Source organism: Xylocopa sonorina, chromosome 17, assembly GCF_050948175.1.
Source record: "Xylocopa sonorina isolate GNS202 chromosome 17, iyXylSono1_principal, whole genome shotgun sequence".
Taxonomy (NCBI): Eukaryota; Metazoa; Arthropoda; class Insecta; order Hymenoptera; family Apidae; genus Xylocopa; species Xylocopa sonorina.
Genome location: NC_135209.1, coordinates 5,546,511 through 5,570,369, shown reverse-complemented (window position 1 = coordinate 5,570,369; position 23,859 = coordinate 5,546,511). Strand labels below are relative to the sequence as shown.

General features: G+C 35.6%; 7 protein-coding genes across 8 annotated transcripts; 4 read left to right on the top strand and 3 right to left on the bottom strand.

Moving 5' to 3' along the window:
- Positions 1-2,331: 2,331 nt before the first annotated feature.
- On the top strand, positions 2,332-4,128 carry LOC143431198 (DNA polymerase delta subunit 2). Its single transcript, XM_076907759.1, has 6 exons — positions 2,332-2,622; positions 2,688-2,989; positions 3,063-3,273; positions 3,353-3,539; positions 3,636-3,928; positions 4,002-4,128. Exons 1-6 carry the CDS (start codon positions 2,418-2,420, stop codon positions 4,118-4,120), a joined length of 1,317 nt encoding a protein of 438 aa, XP_076763874.1. The 5' UTR covers positions 2,332-2,417; the 3' UTR covers positions 4,121-4,128.
- Positions 4,129-5,280: 1,152 nt separating this feature from the next.
- Nsl1 (non-specific lethal 1) lies at positions 5,281-13,184 on the bottom strand. 2 transcript variants are annotated; one of them, XM_076907621.1, is made up of 12 exons: positions 12,788-13,184; positions 11,323-11,532; positions 9,356-11,043; positions 8,470-8,972; positions 8,198-8,383; positions 7,877-8,108; positions 7,532-7,639; positions 7,371-7,446; positions 7,094-7,253; positions 6,355-6,575; positions 6,109-6,246; positions 5,281-5,589 (listed from the first exon to the last, which is right to left on the bottom strand). In XM_076907621.1, the coding sequence occupies exons 3-12, from the start codon at positions 10,804-10,806 to the stop codon at positions 5,443-5,445; spliced, it is 3,222 nt and encodes a 1,073-aa protein (XP_076763736.1). In that variant the 5' UTR covers positions 10,807-11,043; positions 11,323-11,532; positions 12,788-13,184; the 3' UTR covers positions 5,281-5,442. The 2 variants fall into 2 exon arrangements, with proteins under 2 accessions (XP_076763736.1, XP_076763735.1); XM_076907620.1 differs by lacking the exon at positions 12,788-13,184 and having other exon boundaries at positions 11,323-11,908.
- Positions 13,185-13,751: 567 nt separating this feature from the next.
- Positions 13,752-17,647, top strand: LOC143431154 (small G protein signaling modulator 3 homolog). Its single transcript, XM_076907707.1, has 14 exons — positions 13,752-13,949; positions 14,146-14,327; positions 14,403-14,501; positions 14,578-14,741; positions 14,863-15,073; positions 15,151-15,281; positions 15,358-15,591; positions 15,670-15,764; positions 15,858-16,003; positions 16,075-16,172; positions 16,247-16,426; positions 16,603-17,024; positions 17,088-17,248; positions 17,339-17,647. Exons 1-14 carry the CDS (start codon positions 13,881-13,883, stop codon positions 17,529-17,531), a joined length of 2,385 nt encoding a protein of 794 aa, XP_076763822.1. The 5' UTR covers positions 13,752-13,880; the 3' UTR covers positions 17,532-17,647.
- Positions 17,648-17,916: 269 nt separating this feature from the next.
- On the bottom strand, positions 17,917-20,645 carry LOC143431191 (glycerate kinase). The gene is made up of 2 exons (XM_076907749.1): positions 20,609-20,645; positions 17,917-20,203 (listed from the first exon to the last, which is right to left on the bottom strand). Exons 1-2 carry the CDS (start codon positions 20,643-20,645, stop codon positions 17,934-17,936), a joined length of 2,307 nt encoding a protein of 768 aa, XP_076763864.1. The 3' UTR covers positions 17,917-17,933.
- Positions 20,623-21,093, bottom strand: LOC143431196 (histone H4). The gene has a single exon (XM_076907756.1). The coding sequence runs from the start codon at positions 21,077-21,079 to the stop codon at positions 20,768-20,770; it is 312 nt and encodes a 103-aa protein (XP_076763871.1). The 5' UTR covers positions 21,080-21,093; the 3' UTR covers positions 20,623-20,767.
- A 221-nt stretch (positions 21,094-21,314) lies between these two features.
- Positions 21,315-21,973, top strand: LOC143431112 (histone H3). The gene has a single exon (XM_076907622.1). The coding sequence runs from the start codon at positions 21,351-21,353 to the stop codon at positions 21,759-21,761; it is 411 nt and encodes a 136-aa protein (XP_076763737.1). The 5' UTR covers positions 21,315-21,350; the 3' UTR covers positions 21,762-21,973.
- A 1,128-nt stretch (positions 21,974-23,101) lies between these two features.
- On the top strand, positions 23,102-23,596 carry LOC143431201 (histone H2B). The gene has a single exon (XM_076907766.1). The coding sequence runs from the start codon at positions 23,164-23,166 to the stop codon at positions 23,533-23,535; it is 372 nt and encodes a 123-aa protein (XP_076763881.1). The 5' UTR covers positions 23,102-23,163; the 3' UTR covers positions 23,536-23,596.
- Positions 23,597-23,859: the final 263 nt, after the last annotated feature.

The following is a 23,859-nucleotide window of genomic DNA, read 5'->3' as shown; positions in this document are numbered from 1 at the left end:
AAATATCGTTGATTACCATATTGCAACATTTTCTTTCGTGAACATACATCGCATATCTTGTTAAACAATAGAAATTGTTTCGACGAGTTCACGCCTATCATAACTTATATGGAATATACGCGTGAATTTTCGATTCGCGAAAATTAGGTTGAAATGTATAAAAGAGAAAAAAAAAAAAGAAAAATATGCCGTTAATCGAGAATAAAATCAAACAGAGACAATTTCTCTCTCTCACTCTCTCTCTCTCTCTCTCTCTCTCTCTCTCTCTCTCTCTCTCTCTCTCTCTCTTTCTCTCTATATACGTAAATATTACAAAATATTTTTCATTACTTTTGAGGTTCTTCGTATGTCCAAATTGTACAATACAAATTCAAATGCAACCAAGATCGATAAAGAGACACTAATTGAAGTTACATTTTATTCTTGATTAACGTCGTAACAAATCGTAACAAACTGAATGTCGTAAAACGTTTTGAACAAATAAGTATTCTCGATGGAAATCGAGGAAGCGATAGAGGACAACTTCTAGCGTATAATTCGATGAAAGAACAAGAACACGCCGAAGAGAGAAACTAGTTAAAATCGGATATTAAGAGAAACAAAACGCAAGAAGAACCAACTGATATAATTTTCACAAGTTAAATTGAACGCACGCGTAAAACAATGAACGCCCCATCCTCCGCCAACGGATTAACGCGAAACTTTGAACTACGCATGCGCACGAGAGTCATGTATTTGAAAAGAGCAATTCTGTACCCTAAAAGAATTAGCGCCTTTAAAAGTTACTTTGGTGTTTTCATTGAAGATAAAAAATAAAATCCCGACGTATTTACGAGGTAGATGATAAAACCAACAATAATAATAGTAATAATAATAATAATAATAATAATATAATAATAATAATAATAATAATAAAGTAATAACGATATAATAAAATTAATATTAATATAATTATGAATTAGTTGCAGCTTTCTGTGTAAGGTTATTGTGATATCTAAAATGAAAAAAATAATAACTTTACCGTAGCGATATAAAATTAATTCAGAGATAAGAAAATCTGATATTTAGTGAGCAAATAAAAAAAAAAATGAATAATCAGTATGTGGACGAGGCTTTCGAGCGATGCCTCGCCGCAATCGGAATGAAAGGAAAAGAAACAGCCATCTACGAGTGGCCGCGTCCTTTTTCTTTCTTTCTGTCTTTTCGTCACCTTCTTCGCGGCCGAGGTTAAAACGACAATCTTGGGCCTCGTCAAAATACTGCCGGATACGTGAGGATATTCCGAAAATCGATTGCGAAACAACAAGCTAACTGAGCTATTTTTTTTTACAACCGATCTCTACAGGATGTATCAATACGAATGAACACGATAAAGGAAAGCGAAGAGAATAAAGTTGCGCTCAAGTTATTGCGCGTACAAGTTGCGTGACTTACTTTTTATAATTCGCTCGATAATTCGGAACGTCCACTTTGCATCTGGATTAATCCGTCCATAATATGTCTCGTGCTGAGGCATTTGCACAAATGCGTGCATATTAATCATTGGGACTACAAAAACATATCATCGTATCTAATGATAATGAGACCGCATATGTACACGTATATACATATACATATATATGTGTGTGCGTATATATACGTGCATATTATTTACATATATATATATATATATACATATATATATTTAAAAAAATATTAAGCAATAAGATTTTATTTATATGTCCGTAGAAGAAAAATTGAATGATGAACAACTGCATATCAACGCGTATGTCAGGGCAAAAGAATTAGCTTATACGTTATGTGTGTATATATATATATATAATTACAAATATAAATAAAGAAATAAAAAAATTAAAAAATATATATATATACATATGTATATGAATCTATATATACGTATATATAAATATATAATCTTTACTTCGTCGTTGTCAGGCGTTAATGTTAAACTTAATTATCATTAATTAATTATTAGATTGTGAAAGAATTTCTTCAGGTTCTAAGCAAGATTTGGAAATAATAAAACAAGCAAAATACATAGTTTCATCTATTTTTTACTACATCCTATGTGTAATTAACCGCACCACGCCGTCCTTTTTTTATTGCTTTCGTTTGAAGATTCGATTAACACTTGCATACTACTAACAAAAACCATAACCGCTATTTCTGTAAAACACTTTATTCAACAATATCTAGTTAGAATGTAATCTCGATTTTAAAACTAAACACGAGCACACGTAAAAGTATCAAGAATTTTAAAGAGAACTAAACTTCTCACTCTCGTCTCGCGTGTTACGGTGGCGCTAGTGAAGTTAACACATGATGCAGATTTGGCGGCAAATGTAACATAAATATTAAATAATTCGCCAGTGATCAAACTTAAATTATTTCATTAAATATCGAACGTTTAGTAAAAAATGGTTCATAAAACTCAACAAGGATACAATGAATCGAGCAAAGAGAAACCGCAGACATTTGAAAGGGAACAAGCTCGATATAAGGATCTATCATTAAAATTTTTAACCACGAAGAATGATTATTCTAAACAATTTTCCCACATATACTCTGCCAGACTTGGTCAATTAAGGGATCTTTTAGTTCCACGAGTTCAAGCTAAGTGGGGTATGTTTACTAATAATCTTTCTTTTGGAAAAAAAACAACACGCTCATTTTTCTGTTTCGCAAAGGAAACGTTTCCATTGTAAAATTAGCTGACTTAGAAAACCTGGAAGGAGAACAATGTATAATAATTGGTACACTGTATAAACACCAACAATGGAAACCATCAATTTTAAGGGAACTCAGTGAAGATCATCAACTAAGTATTCTCAGTTCGAGACCAAATTATTGTTCGGAGAAAGATCAAGCGTTTCTAGAAGATGAAATGTTACGTATTAAATTAGTAGGAGAAAAAATTGACTTGAAGCAAATTGTCACTGGAGTTGTCTGTGCCGTATTAGGCAATGAAAACAGCGACGGAACATTTATGGTAATTTTAATTTTGACGAAAAAAAATATTGTTTAATATTACTTAATTATCTTATGCTACATAATGTATTTAGGTAAAAGATTGGTGCTTTCCTGGATGTGTACCAAAAAAGTCATTAAGAGAATGCAATTCGAAAGGAAAATTAGTAATAATATCTGGATTGAATTTATCGGACAACCGTAATAGTTTGGGAATGTCCCTTTTCGTAGAATGGTTGTGCGGAATGGCGGGTAATACTATCATACAAAAGGATGGCACTGCTATTGTACGCCTCGTTATTGCAGGTATAAATCATGCATATTCATTTGTACAATTTCTATAAACATTGTACAGTAACATTAATGGACTTATTTCTTTTATTAGGTAATACTCTGGGAGCAGCAACAGATACAGCTAATGAAAATAGAGAAATAATAAAAATAATAGATACATTTCTAAGCAATCTGGCAATGTGTTGTTGCGTCACTTTAATGCCAGGAGAATATGACCCTACAAATGCCATGTTACCTCAAAGACCATTTCATCCTTGTCTACTACCTAAATCGGCTAGGTTCTCCTTTATATATGTTGAATTTTAAAAGTTTAACTGCCTAAAGGGATTTTTTTCATCGTAATTATATATATTTTATCTGTTTTTGCGTAATAGACTTGAAAGCTTTAAAAGTACTACAAATCCATGGATTAGTAAAATTGAAGAACGAGTGGTACTCGGTACTAGTGGTCAATCAATTCAAGATATGATTAAGGCAACAGGCGAGACTGACATTTCGCCTCTCGACTGGCTGGAAAAAACATTACTATGGAGGCATTTGTGTCCAACAGCTCCAGATACATTACTATCTTGCCCATACTATGAAAAGGATCTGTTTATTATGGATGAATGTCCAGACATATATTTTGTAGGAAATACAGATAAATTTGAGACAAAACTGTGGAAAGGTTTGTACATCTTCTACATATGTTTTAACTTTAACTCGGAAGAACACTTAATTAATTAACAATAAATTTTCAGGCGATGAAGGCCAAACTGTTAGACTGATATCTGTTCCATGTTTTAGTAAAACTTATACCGCTGTGGTAGTAAATTTAACAAACTTAAACGCTCAATACATATCGTTTGGTAATACTTAAATAAATTTTAATTTCGTACACATAAACTTTATCGAATAAAGTGGTATTTAAGTGATAGAGAAAATATTCATGTAACATATTTCGGATCAATTCGCGCTATCAAAAATGAACACATTAAGTAGTGAAGAAAACCCATATTCTATTACTGCCTGTTTATTTCCATTAAAAATGTGATGTACAAAATCTAAGCGCATGACTTTTAAATATATAGGTATGTGTCTTGACTAAATATAAAATAAATGATAAGAAAGAAATTACATGTAATATCACAGATTGTTAGAAAATTATGAAATCACAGTGACATGAGATTTTGAACGTGTAACCTGTTACTTAAATAAATATGAAGTTTATAAATAATAACATAACAGTCAAAACATGGGGTAATGTTACTTTAATTAACAGAATTTTGTATTCAATTCGCGTTTTTTAATATTCTACACCTCTTTGTAAAAACTAACATATTCTAAATATATTAACTATCCTCCTTCTGTAATTTCATGTTCTCTTATCTGCGTGAAATTACATTTTAAAAAATGTATCAAGTGAACATAAACGATTATTGCGATACCGATATACACGGTTTCCTTTTTCTCAGGTTTTACTAATAAACTGTTTTTGACTGTTATATAATGTGCAAAAAAATAGTGAAATCGTTCAAAGGAATAATAAACAACATAAGAGAAGTTAAATGTATAAGTATAACGGTGTTCACAATACAGGGGATACGTACAATAATAAATTATGTGTATCGTAATTGTTGGATTTCTCTGTTGAATGCTTTCTATTATTTTACAATGAAGATCGCTTTGTATCGCAACTATAGAAAAAATATGCAACATCGAAGGATAACGCTACAGAACATTTCGGTTGGCACTTTTATTTAACGTAAGAGTTTGATTATAATATAAATACATTATTTTTTTTCCTTTTTCTCTCTTTTAATAATATAAAATTATCTAATCCAGTTCGTATTGAGATTCTAACCTTTTTCGAAGGACTACGTCCTATTTTATCGATTATAACAGTGAAAGAAAAATATAACAATATCCTTACTCCCTAAATAAAATGGATTTATATATCCGTTACAATTCTAATGCTTTGGCCGAAATAACAATACTTAAAAAAGCAATTATCAAGGTTTTCCATTAATTTAACCAGAATGAAGTTATAAAATTTATATTTATAATACACTTTACAGATTCGTAATACCATTAACTTAAGGTGCATGTTACATGACCGACAGGTATATATAACAATTGACAGGTAGCTTCTGCATATAGTAACGACGACGTAGACATACTGTACGTATTAAAGACTTTATCCTATCTCTTAGCCGTCGGACGTATTCGTTCCTTTTCAGTGTCCCTATCGTCAGCTACTGTCCATTCAGGATCATTGGGATCCTCACCCTCTATGTCACAACAAGCTGATTCTGTTGAATCTGATTCTGGAGAATCCATTTCCCCATCCTAGAAACGAAATATTAACGTCTACCTAAATAGTTAGAAAGGCAGCTATCTTGTCCAACGGTTATTCTGCGTATATTATTACAAAAAAACTATATTTAAGTACAAGCTTGTTAACGCAGCTGAAAAAAACAATCAGCAGGCTAATTCGCCAAAAGATTCTCTAACGCTTATAAAAACGATAAATATTATATATATATATATATATATATATATATATATATATATATATATGTGTAGATACATATACACAATATTTATATATAATAAACGCAATGCAGTCTCTTTTAAACATTGCTAAAATCTGAAATATGCGTAAAAAAAAAACTTAAAATCAATCATATTTAAAGTAAGAAGCATCAGATGGCACTGCTTACCAGGGATAGCCTCGAGGAGCCATGAAAGTTGGCTCAAAGTTTACATTAATAGTCAGTACGAGCATTCAGATATTCGTTTGTAATAAAAAAGTTCTGACTTAGATAATGAACAATAAAACATTTAATATAAATACAGTGTACGTACATCATCTGGCTTTTCTTCATCGCGAGAACAGAATGATGCCGACGAAGCTGCTTGCCAGTGCCCATCTGGCATTACTTCCAGCATTTTATCATAAACTTCTTCGGATAACGGAAATACTCTCGGCTCGTACGGCAAAATCTATTTAAAAACATTGCATAACATTTGTTTTAAAATATTGCGTTTCTTTTACAATATATTACAATACGTTGATTTGATCATAATTTGAAACATGTTGAATAACAGTACCTCATTTTCATCTTCATTTGCCGTAATACCAGTGTCGTCCTTTCCTACTCTTAACGTAGGCGTAGTGCGACGTCGTAAAGCATTTTGCAAAGCAGATGATCGATGCGCGGTATCAGAATTATGTTGATGTTCCGATTCTTGAATTTGAGGTGTTGCAGGAGGTGAGGTAATTGGCGACATCGTGTCTCCACCGAAATCACTTGCATGTGGAGACATAGGATCTAAAAAAAGAAAAAAAAAAAAAAAAAAAAAAAAAATTAAAAAAAACATGCTTTACGATCGAATATAATTTACGACGTTATGCGACTATTCTTGTCTAAATTGCAAGTACTCGATGGTTTGCAGAAAGAGAAAATATCCTAATAAATATTCTAATCGATATAAGCGTAATTTTACTATTTAAAACATAAAAGTTTCAAATTTGTTGATTTCAAAAAAAGACAGGAAAGATATTCGCCACCTATTCTTTGTTTAGACATACTTTATCCTCTGAAATACCACCTATGTATTGCGAACGAGATAGATTGTAGATGGAATAAATGAGATAAATGAATTCGTAAAACATATTTATCGCAAAAGAATGATATTCATGGAAAACAAGACACGTAAAGTAAAAGAGAATTAAATGATATTTAATTCTACACAAGACATAAATTTTATAGATAAACAATATGTTTGTAAGTATAATATAAGAACGAATTTTATTCGTATATTACAACCTAACACAAAATATAATTACCTGGTGTATTTGCACCACTATCTGCTCGACTGTCTGTTCTACGATTATGTCGAACACGTGATTGATGCGGCATAGTTATATATGTCATAAACCGTTTGTTTTCTTCTCGTTCACTTCGTTCGTGTCTCAAGGCAATAGTTTCGTCCGACATATCTTCAAACTAAACATATATGTATATATATGTATATGTGTATATATATATACATATATATATATATGTATATAAATAAAATTTCTTGTAATCTCTCGTACTTTTATTTAATCAGGTAATACTTACATCACTGTCTTGACTAGGCCTATGCATAACACCATTTTTAATATCCAACTTTGAAGGTTCTTCGCATAACCTCCACCTTTATTTTACATGAAAATCCATAGTATTAACAATAGCTATTCACGTAAGACTCGTACAAAATCATCTAATAAAACGCTACTTACTTTGGTGTCAAGATTTCTTTGTATTGTAATTTTTCAAGCCTAGTTGAAGCAGCTACACTATATGGTATAACTATATTATCTATATCGTACGAATTTTGCCTCAAGCGTCTGAAATGAAAAAAAAAAAAGGGAATAGTTATTAGACAAATATTATATGTTTACTTTTTATTACATTTACTATACACCTTTTTCTACCTTTTCAAGAATTAATAAAATATAATGCAAGTTTTATTGAATCGGTATTTTTCATAAACGCTAGAAGTGAACACGCAATAATTGCGACTTTTCGAATGATATATATATGTATATATATATCTTTATTTACGGACAATTAGTGACACTAACCCGTGAGAGGTGGAACTTTTTTCTTTAATTGTATTCTTCTCGGTAGAAGCAGTAGTATGATGTAACGGAGAAGGCACTGGAGATGAATGCTTACTAGAGCTGGAAAGGGCACTAATATCATCATCATCTTCAGTTGTCCATTTTTGTACCCTCTTTTTGTTTAAATCGTGAATAATGCTTCTGTTACAACCAAGCCTATTTCTTTTTTCTTTCAGCATTTTCTTTTTAATCCCTGCATGTAAAGGATTCACGATTAAAGCACTAGTAAGATAGATGACGTAAATGTATGCGACCGATGAAGGTAGTAATGTAATTACATACTTGCAGTGATAGACTTTTTTAATCGGTCCTCGTTATATTTTACTCTATGCCCTGGAAGTTTTTTATTTCTTCTCTCATTAGTATCTTTATCTTTCAATCGTATAATTCGTAAATTTCCCCTCAACATCTTTTGTTGCCATTCCACTGACTTCATAATAGCTTCGAGGTGAGTTCCCTGCGTGATCTCTGAACAACAAAAGAGATTAAAAAATATTAAATTTGATCGTTTAAGTTTCCGAATGTAACATATTTGTACGCTGTAAGGTATTTACCATCAGGAAATGACAAAACGGGATGAAAACTAGGGTCCACTAATGCAACCCTTTCTTGTACAGACATTTGTTCAATTGGTTCTTGCGGTTGCATTAGATCCAGTCTTCCAGTGCATAAAGCACAAGGTGGTCGTACCAGATCACAATTGCATCTTACAGTTGACGCTTTTGCCGCGCGTTTCGAGACTTCGTGCAACTTATCTAATTGTAATAATTTTCTCTTTCTATAAAAACTCCATACAAATGGTCGAGTCCTACTGGCTGGCAGTTCACCTTCCGGCGAATTATAACGTCCCGTAGAACCTGGTAAAACGCCGCTGTATCCATTCACTGTTTCTGCATTATCATGTATAAATAATCCTTTGTTAGCTCTAATATGCCGTTGCAATTCGTTATGTTGTCTAATCCTATACTCCAAGTCTGATATTTGTGCTTGCAACCACGTCCATCTCGCGGCTACACCCGCACGGTCTTGAGCGTACCTCCAGGCCGCTCTTTTCGATCTATAAGTGGTAAAGACTATTTCGTTAACTTAACTTCCGAAACTATCTGTATCGAGAATATTTCTATAAACACTGAAACTTAATATATTTATTTATATTGTGCAATTCATGCAAGCTCATTTAAGTAAAGATCTATAATAGCTAATAGGTACTAATCTGAAACCGGCTTAAGATACTGTTCGGTTTCCAGTTTGTCTTCAATTACATTTATAAATGTGATAAATGTTAGAGGATAAATTAAAAGTCAGATATTTAAAATGTTTCATAAAATATATGAAACACGCTACTTTAACTATGCATTTCTATTCTACAGGAAGCAGAAAAAGAAGAAGGGGAAAGGCTTAAAACAAAACTAATTTTATAAAAGGTTAATTAGTACTCACATAGATACATTTTGTTGATGAGGATTATTAAACGATTGCATTTCATCACAACTTTCTCCGCCACTACTAGACGCTGTACAATCAGAGTCAAGATTAGATTCTACGATGTGCAACTGTGTAGCCAAAGGTCCGGCGACACTCTCTATCTCTTCGCCTTTAACTTTTACTTGGGGACTACCGAACACTGGTTGACGGTTGCTATTATTACCAGAAGTACTACCGAAACTATCGCGCGATCCATCACCAAAATATCGGCAACATAATCGTTGACGATTCACACTATTGCTCTGAGCAACACACATTTTCTCAATCTTTTGCAAAAACGAACTCAAACTATTACTAATTTCAGGAAAGTTTCTAACGTTAGACTTGGAACCCATGTTAACCAATTCTTGAAACAGATACTTTTTCACTCCGTGATGAGCAAGTTCGAGAACTCCAGTGTTTTCTTCCGCGATGTGCCTGCCGATTATTCTCGCCTGAAGCTTCCTCAGTCTTCTTAGTAAAAATGCACATTTCCTCTCACTTTCGTGCTGTTTCTGTGCAACAATGTCTTCCTGCAACTTTAACGTGTTTATTCTTTGCTGGCCCTCGACATCGGCAAATTTGCAAATGCTCATAACATCGACATCTAACAATTCTCGTTCAAAAGACGAAAATCCTTCCTCGGGCATAGAGAACATCTCGACACCATCCACAGTGCTTTGCGCCGGTTCGTTACTACCAGCAGATATATTTTCTGCATTATCCACACCCTCGATACATTTGATTACTCGTAATATGTCTTCGACGTTCTGTCCAATATCGTCGACATTGCCCATGTTACATTGCTCGTTATCGGTAGCTATATCGGTACCAAAGGCCATTATTTGATCTACATCCAGATTTTTATTGTCACCTGCTGTTTCTGAGCTCACCAGAGGCAAGTCTGCGCTTGACTTTAAAAAACCCATATTGTCCGCTTGATCACCCATAGATGGGTCGTTCATTATAGTATCGGTCACCTTTTTTTCTGGACTGGCCGGTATGTCCGGTTGTTTACAGTCCTGATCGATTAATGCCTTCTTTGTAATCAGGTCAGATCCGTGCGTAAATGTATACAAACTATCAAGATCATTGGCATATTTCGAGTTGATAACATCACGAATGAGATCCTTTGATATACCGTGCAAGCACTGTTCGTCTATCTTGGATGGTTGCACGTTCGCAGAGACAACGAACTTGGCGAGAATCTCGTGATTCTGACACACCTGCGTAGCCTGCTCTGGGGAAAGAAATCCACCAGCTGGAAGGGACGAGAGTAAATTTTCAGGCTCTTGAGGACCGCCTTCCGTCAGAGCAGGGGCCATCACTGCCACTGACACTGCCAGTGCTGCGGCCTCGACATCCAGAGGCTCCCACGTGCGTTTGCACCCACACCTGCACTTCACACGTGCCGTGCTCACTCCCATTCATCCATTACTAGTTTATTGTCCTGCGCTTATATTATTTGCTCTTCTCCCCCAGATCTAATCTTCTTTCTTCTATCTTCTTTCTTCTTTCTTGGTATCCTTTTATTCTTATTCTTATCCTTTATTCATACTACATTAAATATCGTGTCGGGTTCGACGGTGTTCCACGGTTTACTTAATTTCTCCATTCGTTTGTCTCATTTATACACTTTGGACCAACTCATAATATTAATTAACCTGGAAATAAACGATAGAAAAATGAATATTTATACAGAGATGCGCGGAATAATGTTTGGAAATTCTACTAGATTTGATTCCGGTTTAATTACGTAACGTAATAAGATGCGTTTTGCAAATTATGTATCCAAAATTCATATTACGATGGTTATTAGGTTTAGGTTTGTTGAACATTACGGAAAATTCGTTATCTTCCTTGAGAAGACAAGATATAAAACGTAATCATATTAGGTAGATTGTTATTCGGGGCATAGAGAAGTTGACATAATCGTTAATTACCTTGTACTATATGCCTATGAAGAGGAAGCATATTTAAAATCGCGGAATAACGAGAACGATGTATCCCCGCAGGTGCAACATCCAAACACGGAAAAGTAAGCCAAGAGGAACGTCGGAGGGGCAAGATCGTTTTCTTCCCACGTAGATATGTTCCAAGTATCGGATCACTATTTTCGAGCGGTGAACTTGGTACGTAGAGGCGGTAAGCGGCTGCCGGTGAACGATAACAACGCGTTATTAAGAAATTGGAATGCGACGAAAGAAAAAACACGGTACGCGTGAAACACTGGTACCGTACACTTTGTTCGCAAGAACCGAGGGAACAACGACGGTGAGAAACGTATCAAAAGGAGAAGGAAGGACCGGCGGTAAAGAGGAAGCTTGTTCAAAGGTAGAAATTCGACGCGTTCAGCACTATGATGTGGAGCGTTGCACATAATTAACACTAGATATCACTACCAAGTATACATGTTGATCGTGGAGGAGATTAATATAACAGGTATGCTCGCATCGTTTGACGCATTCCCACGTGATTACTGGTCGCGAAATATAGAGAACAGGAGCAACAGTAGCGGTAGCGGTAGCGGTAGCGGTAGCAGTATCGGTATCGGTATCGGTATCGGTAGCAGCGGCAGCGGCAGCAACAACAGCAGTAATAGCAGCAGCAGCAGCAGCAGCAGCAGCAGCAGCAGCAGCAACAACAACGGTAGCGGCGGCGGTAGCGGCGGCGGCGACGGCGGCAGCGGCAGCGTTTCCACGTCGTGGCACCGAATTCGAAAACAAAGATAAAAACATGCCGCACAACACCACCGCCGTCCTCTTCCTCGACGGAGGGGACAGTTCTTTCTCGTCAACTGTACGTCTATTGCATAATGACGTGCAAGATTTGTATCCCCGGCAATGGCAAAGAGGCACTGGTATACGAATCACTTTGCGTCGCCGACCGACGTCCACGTACGCGAAAAACCTTCACACACGCGACTTCCGCAGAGATGTCGAAGGCATCGAGAGTGTATAACACACCAGAGAGAAAGGGAAAAAGAGCGAGAAGGAAAATGAGAAATGAGTTTGTACGTGTATAATATGTATATAGGCAAGAGAGTGAGAGAGAAAGAGATAGAGAAAGAGAAGAGAAGAGAAGAGAAGAGAAGAGAAGAGAAGAGAAGAGAAGAGAAGAGAAGAGAAGAGAAGAGAGGAGAAGCGCAACAGAGAAAGAGAGAGGACACTAACGTGGTTCGCCTCGTGAATAGCGTAACCACGAGACGTGCGTTAACACGGACGTAGACGCGTTTACACACGGTTGAACAACGATCAGCAGTTTGAGAAAAATGTAATCGAACAAGAACAGACGAAAAAACGAGATAAGCGGCTTCGTTCGCGGTACTCTTGTAGCGTACAATGGCGGAGCAAAAAACAGATTCGAAGACAGCTTCTTTTGGGCAGTTTCCCCTCCTATAACGCTCACCTCGGTTCGGGGGCGCTCGGCATAATCGCACATACACCCGTGAGATCCACGAATAATCGAGCGTTCTTCTGCCACTACGCAACACGACACGACTCTCGTGCAACTCGCACGGATATAAATGTCCGTCACACCCAATGCACGATAATCCCTTGATGCTGATTTCTCGTTACAAGCAACGCGCGTTACTCCTAACCGTTTTGCGTCTCTTCTCAGTGTCGGTATGTACGTGATCCCGGCGGTTCAGGCTTTCCCTCTTTACACACGAATACCGACGTCGATTTTACTAAAAGTCACACGAGCAACGCAAGCTATTTATCAATAATATATAGGAAATTCGACCAACTTCGCTGTTGCTGAAGCGGGATCGACCAATACTGCGGTGCTGCTGCCGGATGTGGCCTTCGTGCCACGCTATCCAATCGGATTCATTTTCTATCTATAATGTCGGCGGTAAAGTCCAATTCGCAGCTCAATACACGAACGCTAACGAAAAACCCTAGACTCGATACGCGATTTTTCCCGCTTGTTTCCCATGTCGGGCACACCTGCTGCCTAATTCTACTAAACGGAATTCCATTATTTTCTCTACAGGCCTTACCTTCTCTAGCATTTTTCATTGTATCTATTCTGTATTTATCCTGTATTTTCAGTATCAACGATACAGCAGTGGTTACACCGAGCAAATTTTCAATTTATACTTCGTCTTTGTTGAATTTCTAACGCGGCTTAATACATTCGAACAGTGACACAGTTCAAACGGGCTGCATTTCGTTTATTTACATTCCGCTCTTATTATCCCAACTTGATACGAATAAATGTTACGCGAAAATGAAATCTCTTATCTTGCGCGTCGCTTAAATTTCAATATTTTTATTTATGCTTTAAATGCCATTATTGGTTTAATTATCATTAGTATCGTCAGATGGCGAACTAAACGTAAAACCATCGTCAGCTACAACCATCGTCAACACTGTGCGTCGATTAATACTTTTCAGACATGACAAATATAATAATAGCCAATTGTGTTGATTGACAGTAAAATAATAAAAGATTTGGTACGCGTTAAGAACAAGTACCTTAAAAATTTCATAAAATGGATATTGCTAAATCGCTATTTAATGTTCGCGATCATGAAGGTTATGTCGGTAAAGAGGACCATACAGTTAGTATTTTTATTCGTGTCATTTTTGAAAAATTCTTCATCTTTTTCTCTTAGAAGAAGAAAAAAGATATATTCAAATTATATTACTCCTAAGAAAAAAACGTTTCTTACGAAATGATGTTAAACTTACCTAAAGTTAAGAAAAACCAATATCTATCCGCTAACATATTATTGCTTAAAAATTGTTATATCGCAGAAAAAATTGGAAACCGCTGCGTCTGAAGATGAATTTGAAGTAGAAGTAACAGGATTGTGCGGAGAAATTTTATCTCCGGCACCAGGAGGTCCATTCTCCGCATTGACGCCATCGATGTGGCCTCAAGATATTTTAGCCAAATTAAATCAGCCGGACGATCCAAATTCTCAACCTGAATATAGGTATTTGTCGTACAAATTTCTTACGGTTAAGTAATATTACGATATGTATGTGATACGTGATGCGATACATGCTAGATTTGACGAATTTGGATTCCGTGTAGAAGAAGAAGACGGACCAGAGCAGAGTTCAAAAAAATTACTGGGTATCCCATTTGTCGAAGATCCCCAGCATAGGTATAAAACGAAATCTGATTAAACGGATAAGCGTTAATTAGTTAATTAATGAAATTAATTTAGCAAATTTATGCAGATTACAATGGGTTGCTCTCTTAGAATTTAGTCATAATAAAGAGGTGGCAGAACTTTCTTGGCAAAATATAGACAGAAGATTGCCCCGTACGGATAAGCTGCGGGATATGGTTCGTCATGGTATACCTCATTCCCTGAGACCACAAATTTGGTTGAGAATGTCAGGTATAATACGTCTCGTTACAATATTTAATTAATAGCGCAATATTTAATTATTTATGAGCGTTGTATAGTATAAAAAAGATATAAAGAACAATATATATATATTTTTTGTTTAACTTTGCAGGAGCACTTCAAAAAAAATGTTCCTCTGAAATAATGTATAAAGATATAGTGAAAGCCTCGAGTAACGATGCATTAATGACCAATAAACAAATTGAAAAGGATTTGTTACGTATTATGCCCGCCAATGCGTGTTTTAGCCACCTTCACAGCACGGGGATACCACGTTTAAGACGTGTTATGCGTGCTCTTGCTTGGTTGTATCCAGAAATTGGGTAATAATATTTTCATGAACTGATGTTTCTCGGTATCTTATTCGGTTATTGAATTATTATCCATTTATTGCGCAAAGATATTGCCAAGGTACAGGAACGATAGCAGCATCTCTTTTGTTACTATTGGAAGAAGAAGATGCTTTTTGGATGATGGCTACGATAGTGGAAGATTTATTGCCAGCGTCTTATTATTCCTCAACATTATTAGGTGATGTACTATTAGAATATAATAGATTATAAAAAGTAGTTGGTTTCAGTTTATTTATTTGGAAAATGTTTAACAGGTATTCAAGCTGATCAAAGAGTACTTCGTACGCTGGTAGCTAATTATCTTCCCGATATAGACTATGTTCTGGTTCAACATGACATAGAGTTAAGTTTGATATCTTTGCATTGGTTTCTGACATTATTCGCATCCGTTGTACACATGAAAATATTGCTACGCATATGGGATATGTTTCTTTTTGATGGATCTATAGTTTTGTTTCAAATTACCCTTGGGATGTTAAAAATCAAAGGTATACCCTCACCATATGTTTTCACTTGAAACAATAATTTAATAAAACAATTTTAAGTTATATTTCATATCTTTTTAGAACATGAACTGAAACAATTAGAAAACTCGGCACAAATATTTAACGCCCTTTCGGACATACCAGGGGACATCGATGACGTGGATCAGTTGTTTAATGTAAGCTCCCATTTTGTAATTCGTAAAACTTCCTCATTGTAGGTGAGAAACAAATTTTAGATCACTATAACCGAGAGTTGTCTCTTTTCCTAGATATCTTTAGAAGTAAGTGGATCGTTGACAGATGTTTTAGTTGAAACACACAGGCGCAAACATTTGGCCTATTTAATGACGGATCAAGGTGGTTTAGTAGGGAATCCTGATGCTGTTCCAAATTTACCAAAACAACACCTTAATAGGTACATTTCAGAAGCTTAAAAATCTTATTTAAAAATATTCAGTATTATAAATCAATCGTATTTGTTTGCAGGCGTCAAATGAAAAGAAATAAATCGATGCTGCAAACATTTTTATTTGGAAGCTACGATACTGAAGACGATGCAAAGTCAAAAAATATTCGTCAAACAGGTAGGTTCGTTGTAGGATTTCAACGTGAAATTTCAAAGGATGTAACATTGAATATTACGATATAAATATTTCAGAAATATTAGTTGACTTGAGAGAAGCTGTTTTACAAGTTGCTAGACATTTTATAAACGTCGATCCAAAGTTGAGCAATATTGTGCTCATAGCAGACTACAGCATGGAAAGTCATGCAAAAGATCATGATAATTATGTTAATGTGTCGCGTACCAGAAAAAGAAGAGCTAAAGCATTGTTAGGTATATTTTATTAGCATAAGGTTCTAAATTATAAAACTAATCTTAATTAGATTACGTATGATACTAGAATGGAATAAAATTGTCGCTATAATTGTTACGGCCGTATTATTATTATTATTATTATTATTATTATTATTATTATTATTATTATTATTATTATTATTATAATACTGCAGATTTCGAAAGACACGACGATGATGAATTAGGGTTCCGAAAAAATGATATAATTACGATTGTAAGCCAAAAGGATGAACATTGCTGGGTGGGAGAACTAAATGGATTAAGAGGATGGTTCCCAGCAAAATTTGTAGAACTGTTAGACGAAAGAAGTAAACAGTACACATGTGCTGGAGATGATACAGTTAGCGAAGCTGTGACAGATCTAGTCAGAGGAACTCTATGCCCTGCTATAAAAGCAGTATTGGAACACGGAATGCGTAGACCATCGTTTTTAGGTGGACCGTGCCACCCATGGCTTTTTATTGAAGAAGCCTCAAACAGAGAAGTAGAAAAAGACTTCAATTCAGTTTATAGTAGATTAGTACTTTGTAAAACGTACAGATTGGATGAAGATGGCAAAGTTCTTACACCAGAAGAGGTAACGTACTAATTAGATCTATCTTATATTAAATTTTATTATCTTAACCCTACTCTGTTTCAGTTGTTGTATCGTTGCGTTCAGTCGGTAAATTTAACGCATGACAATGCACATGCACAAATGGACGTAAAATTACGATCCCTTATTTGTTTAGGATTAAACGAGCAGGTGTTACATTTGTGGCTTGAGGTTTTATGTTCTTGCGTAGAAGTTGTACAAAAATGGTAGTAAATATTGTAAAAAATGACAATTGTTCACATTCATTGTATAATGGAAATATTTTACAACATTTTTACGTGTCATTGGTTTTATAGGTACCAACCATGGAGTTTTATAAATAGTCCCGGCTGGGTACAGATTAAATGCGAATTAAGAATATTAAGTCAATTTGCGTTTAATTTAAATCCCGATTGGGAATTACCACCCAAGAAAGAACAGTCGCAGCCTTTGAAAGACGGTGTTCGCGATATGTTGGTCAAACATCATTTATTTAGTTGGGATCTTTAACAAGTGATGTAGCAATCTCGAGTGACTTTTTTATCAAATTTTACGTATATTGTACGCAATGATAGTAGAAGGTAAACTGCGTAGTACAAATCAATTGCTTTTACGAATATAGAATGTACGTTAATGTTATATACTCTGCTGTTAGTTCTACGAAAAGGAAAAGTCATAAAAATCATTGAATCGATGAATGTATCATATGTATCATATTATAGTTACTGTGATAAGTATTGCAGTTTGTACTTGTAAATTTTTCAATGGTAATATTCACTTATATGTGTATGTTATTCATTCCACTTTTAGTTCAGTAATGTATAAAAATATCTGGATAAAATTTCTAATTTATAGTTTGAAGAAATTGTAGTGTAATATGGAAAATGACACGCTACTACTTTTCCTTTACATTTACACATGTCGTAGCGGAAAATCTTTATCCTTAAAAAGATTTGTAGTTGGAAATTTTCTATCCTTGCGACAACATGGATCTGCCAAATTGTCATCGATAATTTTTATATTGAGTTGATCAGCTTTTTCATCGACCAAAGACGGTGTTTTAATTAAAAAGCTATCCCACTGGAAAGGTACTTGTTCACGCCCTTTTTTGTATTTTTCAACTGTCGAAGGATCGATATGTAAATCATGTGTATCTAATTCATTTTCAGACAACTCTTTCTCGCTATCTATCTTACAATCACATTTACGTTTCTTGATATAAATAAAGTGTAAGTCCATAACGTTCGTACCAGTGAAGCCAGTTTTAAATAAATCTAAGCCTTTTTTAAATCTTGAATATAAATTGTACGTATCATTTTCTTTTAGAGCATTTTCAGGTAGCATACGTTCCACTTCCATTGTTCGAAGTATAAATGGAAGTACTTTGTCCGTAAAATGTCCATCAGCTTGGTCGCTTTTGCAATTACTACGCACGGGTTCTTCTTTTTCTGCTATTCCTTCGTTTTGTATTCTACTTTGTACGTTCACCTTTCTAGTTGTTAAATAGCCGCTTAATTCTTGTGTTTTACAAATTTCTGTAGGTTGCCAAGCTTGTTGCGACTCAAGTTCTTCTTCTTCTTCTTCTTCTTCCTCTTCTTCTTTCTTCTTCTTCTTCTTCTTCTTTACGGCTTCTTTCCTTTCCTCTTCCCGAGCTATAACTGTCGAAGTTATATATTTTACTCTTTCATATACTTCGTGAATCATTGGACCAATCGCAGGATAGCCAAATGCACCTGCTGCATCAGTTGGACCATCCTGACCGTCCGTTCCTGCACTCAACATTATTACTTCATAATTTGCAAATTGATAACAACTTTTAATTTTCGCCAGCCAGTCTAAGGAGAAATGTAGAGCTAGTTCTTGATTTCTGCCACCTTTGCCATTCCCTTTCACTACTACCGTTGGTTCTCCTCCTCCAATTAATACTAATCCCTCTTCGCTTACATTGTCAATTGTATTATAAATTTCATCAACTTTAACAGCCGACAAGGAAAGTATCGGAGTATCTTTCACTTTTTCAAAGAATTCCTTTTTTTCTAACATCTTATCCATTGCAAGACATATCAAACTACATATATGAACGTACGCTAAACTAACATCATGTACATCGCCAACAACATCAGACCTTAATATTATTGGAGTAAGTTTGTCGCGGTACGCTTGAAGAAATGCTGCCTCGATTGCCACCGCATTACTTCCCAAAATAATATTAGTTACATGCTTGAACTGCTTTTTCTTTCGAGTCAGTAGATGTTTATCTTTAAATCTTTCCGTAGCTGTTAAAAGTTTCTTCGTGTCACCTTCAACGCGTTCAAATAAATTGTACTTCTTCAATATAGCTATTACCTCGTTTGGTCTCTTGTTACTGTACACAGTCGGACCACTAGCAATTAGCTCTACAGGATCACCAACGATATCGGACAATATCAAGGTAATAATCGAAGCCGGGTATGCCATTCGAGCTAGACCGCCGCCCTTCACCATAGATAATTTACTTCTGACTATATTTAGTTCCTTGATATCAGCTCCTGCTGCTTGAAGCGCTTTACACAGTAGTAATTTATCATCAGAATCAATTGACGGTCTTGGCATATAAAGCAACGCAGAACCACCACCAGATATTAATACAATTAAAGTGTCATTCTCTGTTAAAGATTCTACCAAGTCTATAATTTCATGCGTTGTTTCTAGAGATCTCTCATCTGGATGATTATTTAGAGCACCTTCGCAGTATTTTACTACGCTAGCTCCTATTTTAGGAAAATAGGACTTATCTTCCGATTCCCACATTGCATTCGTTGACACAGAAGGAACGCTAACTATACCCTTCTTCAAATAATCACCGAGCATGTGCTCGAGAACTATTGCCATACCCATAACAGCCTTACCAAAACCAACTAAGTAAACATTTTGCTTCATTTCAAAGCTTTCATCCTTGACGTATAATGTTCCATCTTGAAATTTAACTTTATTCGATACAAGAGTTATTGGTGAAACTGCATGTACACCGGCAAAATACATATTTTTTAATACAGATTTGGAATGTTCCAAAGCTTTTTTGTCCATAGACATTTTTCTACTTGTGAATTTTATAACAGCGTTTAATAGGTTAAAATGAATAACAACAAATTGATTACTGAAATAACATATCGTAAATATATATATGTATGTATAACGTAACACTTTTATTATTAGAGGAACAATTGAAACACTTGCCTGTATTGCGTGAATTTATGTAATATCCTGCTGTAATACATTTTTAACTGAGAAACAATACTCGTAAACAAATAATTCTTATGAGATAAGACTTATCAGTATTATATAATAACAAAGACTATCTCATTTTTGATGTTATAAATTCTTTTTTGCAGGATGGACCTATTTTCGCGTTAACGTTCTGTCTAATTTAATTTCAAGTTGGATCAAAATTAAATATAGATAGATAATTGAAAATATTAGTTGTAATTGGCTGAAACTGGTGTTTAATAATGTCACGTTGCCTTGATAAATTAGAAAAAATTCGAAGAGACGCAGGATATGTAAGACTATACGGTAAATGTTGTGTACAGTAACGCAACATTAAATACAATGTAGTAGAATAGATATTTGTTTATTAGAGTACATTTATTAAATTGTATGTTTATTGTCGAAATTGAATTTTGAGAGATATTCTTCCGCGTATATGTTGTGGCTCTGAAAAGAGCCGTTTTCTTTTGGAGATTCGAAGCTGCAGAGAAGCGTAATTTTTAACCGCCAAAACCGTAAAGGGTTCTTCCTTGACGCTTCAGAGCGTACACCACGTCCATAGCAGTTACAGTTTTCCTCTTTGCGTGCTCAGTGTACGTAACAGCATCACGAATGACGTTCTCAAGGAACACCTTCAGCACACCTCGAGTTTCTTCGTAAATCAAACCTGAGATTCGTTTTACACCACCACGTCTTGCTAAACGGCGAATAGCAGGTTTCGTGATACCTTGAATATTATCACGAAGCACTTTTCTGTGCCTCTTTGCTCCTCCCTTCCCCAATCCTTTTCCTCCCTTTCCGCGGCCAGTCATGATGCAAACAGTCTCTCGTCGAACTCTAAAAACTACAAACGCAATGTACAGTTTCGGCGTGGAGCGCGTGGTTATATAGCGGAGCATCGTCCGGTCTCTCCCCGCTTAGCAATGGTCGGCCAATCACAACGGCCATCTGCTGCACATCTGTCATTACGACCAATCAGAGATAGCGTGCTCGTTGGTGATGCGTTTATATAAGAGCAGCGCGGTTCTCGTTCGAGTCAGACTGTTTTCAATCTTCGGAGTAGATCGGATCGCTGGTGTTGCCATGGCTCGGACTAAGCAAACTGCTCGCAAGTCTACTGGAGGAAAAGCTCCTCGTAAACAACTCGCTACGAAAGCTGCCCGTAAAAGTGCTCCTGCAACCGGCGGTGTGAAAAAACCTCATCGTTATAGGCCAGGAACGGTCGCACTTCGAGAAATTCGTCGTTACCAGAAAAGCACCGAATTGTTGATCCGCAAGTTGCCGTTTCAACGACTTGTCCGAGAAATAGCTCAAGATTTCAAAACTGATCTCCGTTTCCAGAGTTCCGCAGTAATGGCTCTTCAAGAAGCGAGCGAAGCTTACTTGGTTGGTTTGTTTGAAGATACAAATTTATGTGCTATACACGCAAAACGAGTCACTATAATGCCAAAAGATATTCAATTGGCTCGTCGTATTCGCGGAGAACGCGCTTAATTAACTTTTTCGGTTAATTCTCAAACGGCCCTTTTTAGGGCCACCAAATAAATGAAACAGAGGGATGTATTACTCTAATTCGCTAAATTTTTTAAATCTATATATAATGATATTTCATTTAATTTTTATCTTTATTGACAAAAATATAAAATGGAAATTGACGCACCGAATGTAAAATTTTCAATTCTATATTATCATTGCGTAAAGTTCGGAATAATAGGATAATAGATTCGTCGTACTTCTTTTGAAACGTCCATAGTAACGACGCCTTTGTTAACATTTGGGCAGGATGCCCAAACCTGTTAGACGCCAGATGGAACGCAGCTGCTTCTCTTTTACATCACGAGGGACATAAAAGGGGCCCACCGCATTGTTGGAACCGTGCAGAAATAGACCTCGCTGAACAACTTTGAAGAGGGTGTGTGTGTGTAACACTCAAATACAACGAGTATGCTTTTAATCGTTTAATAAATAATATGTGTAACGTTCGGTTAAACAACAACGAAATTTATGAAGCATAAGAAGGCCCGTTTCAGTATGGTGATAGTGGTAACAATAGCAATTTATGTCTTATTTTTAGTTTTTCTTGGCAAAACCGCAGCTTGGATATTAGGCAGCAGAACACCTCCTTGGCTAGCGGTAATTTTACTCAATAATTTGTTCAATTGCGAATTGCAAGTTGTACGTGCTGTACGTGGAATAATCCGTGACTTTTTGTTATCCCGTGCTGCATTTCCAGTTAAATAGAGACTTGTATTATACAACGTACCACAGGTATCCTCTTTATAGCGTACGTTACGAACAAATGCGTGCTGAAAACCGGCTCGAACTTGGGTTATATAGCTTCTGTGGTAGCAGGACCCAACCAATAGCTGACGAGTACCATTCTCATTGGCTCTCCGTACAAACATTTTTACATTCTCTTTTATATTATTTTTATTAATACAAAATAGAGTATTATCAAAGTAAAGTAAGTAATAAATATCGCAAAAGAGAGTTTAGTAACTGTGTGTGTGTGTGATCCCGTGTGATGAGATTATTATTTACTCTTTAACTGCATCGATTAAAAGAAATGCTCATTTTGAAAAGTAATGCTTTATTCGATGTGTTCTATACCAATACGTATGTTAAAAAAAAAAGCTCTTGAAATATATCGGATATGTTATGCGTATGTAAAATCAATTGCATTGAGTGAAAATGCAACGGTAGCAGCGGTAAACCAATCATATTTAAAGAAAGCGTTGATGGGCTCAAGTTGAATTCTGATTGGTTCAGCGCAGTTACTGTTCTGGTACATATAAGCAACACGCAACCTGCGCAATTCATTCCATCGTCCGGAGCTTTCGGAGCAACTCGTATATATCCAATTGCGAAAACTTGACGACACGGTAGTTTATTAACGATGCCGCCTAAAGTTAGTGGGAAAGCCGTGAAGAAAGCTGGTAAGGCTCAGAAAAATATCAGTAAAACTGATAAGAAAAAGAAGAGGAAGAGGAAGGAAAGCTACGCTATTTACATCTACAAAGTGTTGAAGCAAGTCCATCCCGATACCGGAATTTCCAGCAAAGCTATGAGTATCATGAATAGCTTCGTTAATGACGTTTTTGAACGTATCGCTGCTGAAGCCTCAAGATTGGCACACTACAACAAACGCTCGACCATTACTTCTCGCGAAATCCAAACTGCTGTAAGACTTTTACTACCCGGTGAATTGGCAAAGCACGCAGTCAGCGAAGGAACCAAAGCAGTCACCAAATACACCAGCTCCAAATAAGCAGATACATTTTATTGTTGCAAAGAAAAGAAAAGAAAAGAAAAGAAAAGAAAAGAAAAGAAATCGGTCCTTTTCAGGACCAACAAATTTTAGTTACGTGCGGAACATTTACTCGCATTTTAAAATTATTCCTATTTCTCCATTCTAGTCTTATATACGTCCATCTAACAAAATTATCTTGTGAAATTTAATATATAACAAATTTTCATCCAACATTTTTCTGTTCAATGTAAAATAATATAATCGAATAGGTAAGCCATATCTTTTTTTACGTTTCTTTAAATATTTCTATCTCGATTATTGCGAATTATCGTTTAGAAAGAA

Bases quoted from the DNA above. Each gene is read 5' to 3' on its own strand.
- LOC143431198 (XM_076907759.1), top strand. From the start codon at position 2,418: ATGGTTCATAAAACTCAACAAGGATACAATGAATCGAGCAAAGAGAAA. The intron at 2,623-2,687 runs GTATGTTTACTA...TGTTTCGCAAAG, and splicing joins ACGAGTTCAAGCTAAGTGGG to GAAACGTTTCCATTGTAAAA. The intron at 3,540-3,635 runs GTTCTCCTTTAT...TTTGCGTAATAG, and splicing joins CTACTACCTAAATCGGCTAG to ACTTGAAAGCTTTAAAAGTA.
- Nsl1 (XM_076907621.1), bottom strand. From the start codon at position 10,806: ATGGGAGTGAGCACGGCACGTGTGAAGTGCAGGTGTGGGTGCAAACGC. The intron at 8,384-8,469 runs GTAAATACCTTA...TTTGTTGTTCAG, and splicing joins CGTTTTGTCATTTCCTGATG to AGATCACGCAGGGAACTCAC. The intron at 7,640-7,876 runs GTTAGTGTCACT...TTTTCATTTCAG, and splicing joins AAAAGTTCCACCTCTCACGG to ACGCTTGAGGCAAAATTCGT.
- LOC143431154 (XM_076907707.1), top strand. From the start codon at position 13,881: ATGGATATTGCTAAATCGCTATTTAATGTTCGCGATCATGAAGGTTAT. The intron at 14,328-14,402 runs GTATTTGTCGTA...GATACATGCTAG, and splicing joins AATTCTCAACCTGAATATAG to ATTTGACGAATTTGGATTCC. The intron at 16,004-16,074 runs GTACATTTCAGA...ATTTGTTTGCAG, and splicing joins CCAAAACAACACCTTAATAG to GCGTCAAATGAAAAGAAATA.
- LOC143431191 (XM_076907749.1), bottom strand. From the start codon at position 20,645: ATGTACTCTAATAAACAAATATCTATTCTACTACATT. The intron at 20,204-20,608 runs GTATTTAATGTT...TAATAATAAAAG, and splicing joins AATATCTATTCTACTACATT to TGTTACGTTATACATACATA.
- LOC143431196 (XM_076907756.1), bottom strand. From the start codon at position 21,079: ATGACTGGCCGCGGAAAGGGAGGAAAAGGATTGGGGAAGGGAGGAGCA.
- LOC143431112 (XM_076907622.1), top strand. From the start codon at position 21,351: ATGGCTCGGACTAAGCAAACTGCTCGCAAGTCTACTGGAGGAAAAGCT.
- LOC143431201 (XM_076907766.1), top strand. From the start codon at position 23,164: ATGCCGCCTAAAGTTAGTGGGAAAGCCGTGAAGAAAGCTGGTAAGGCT.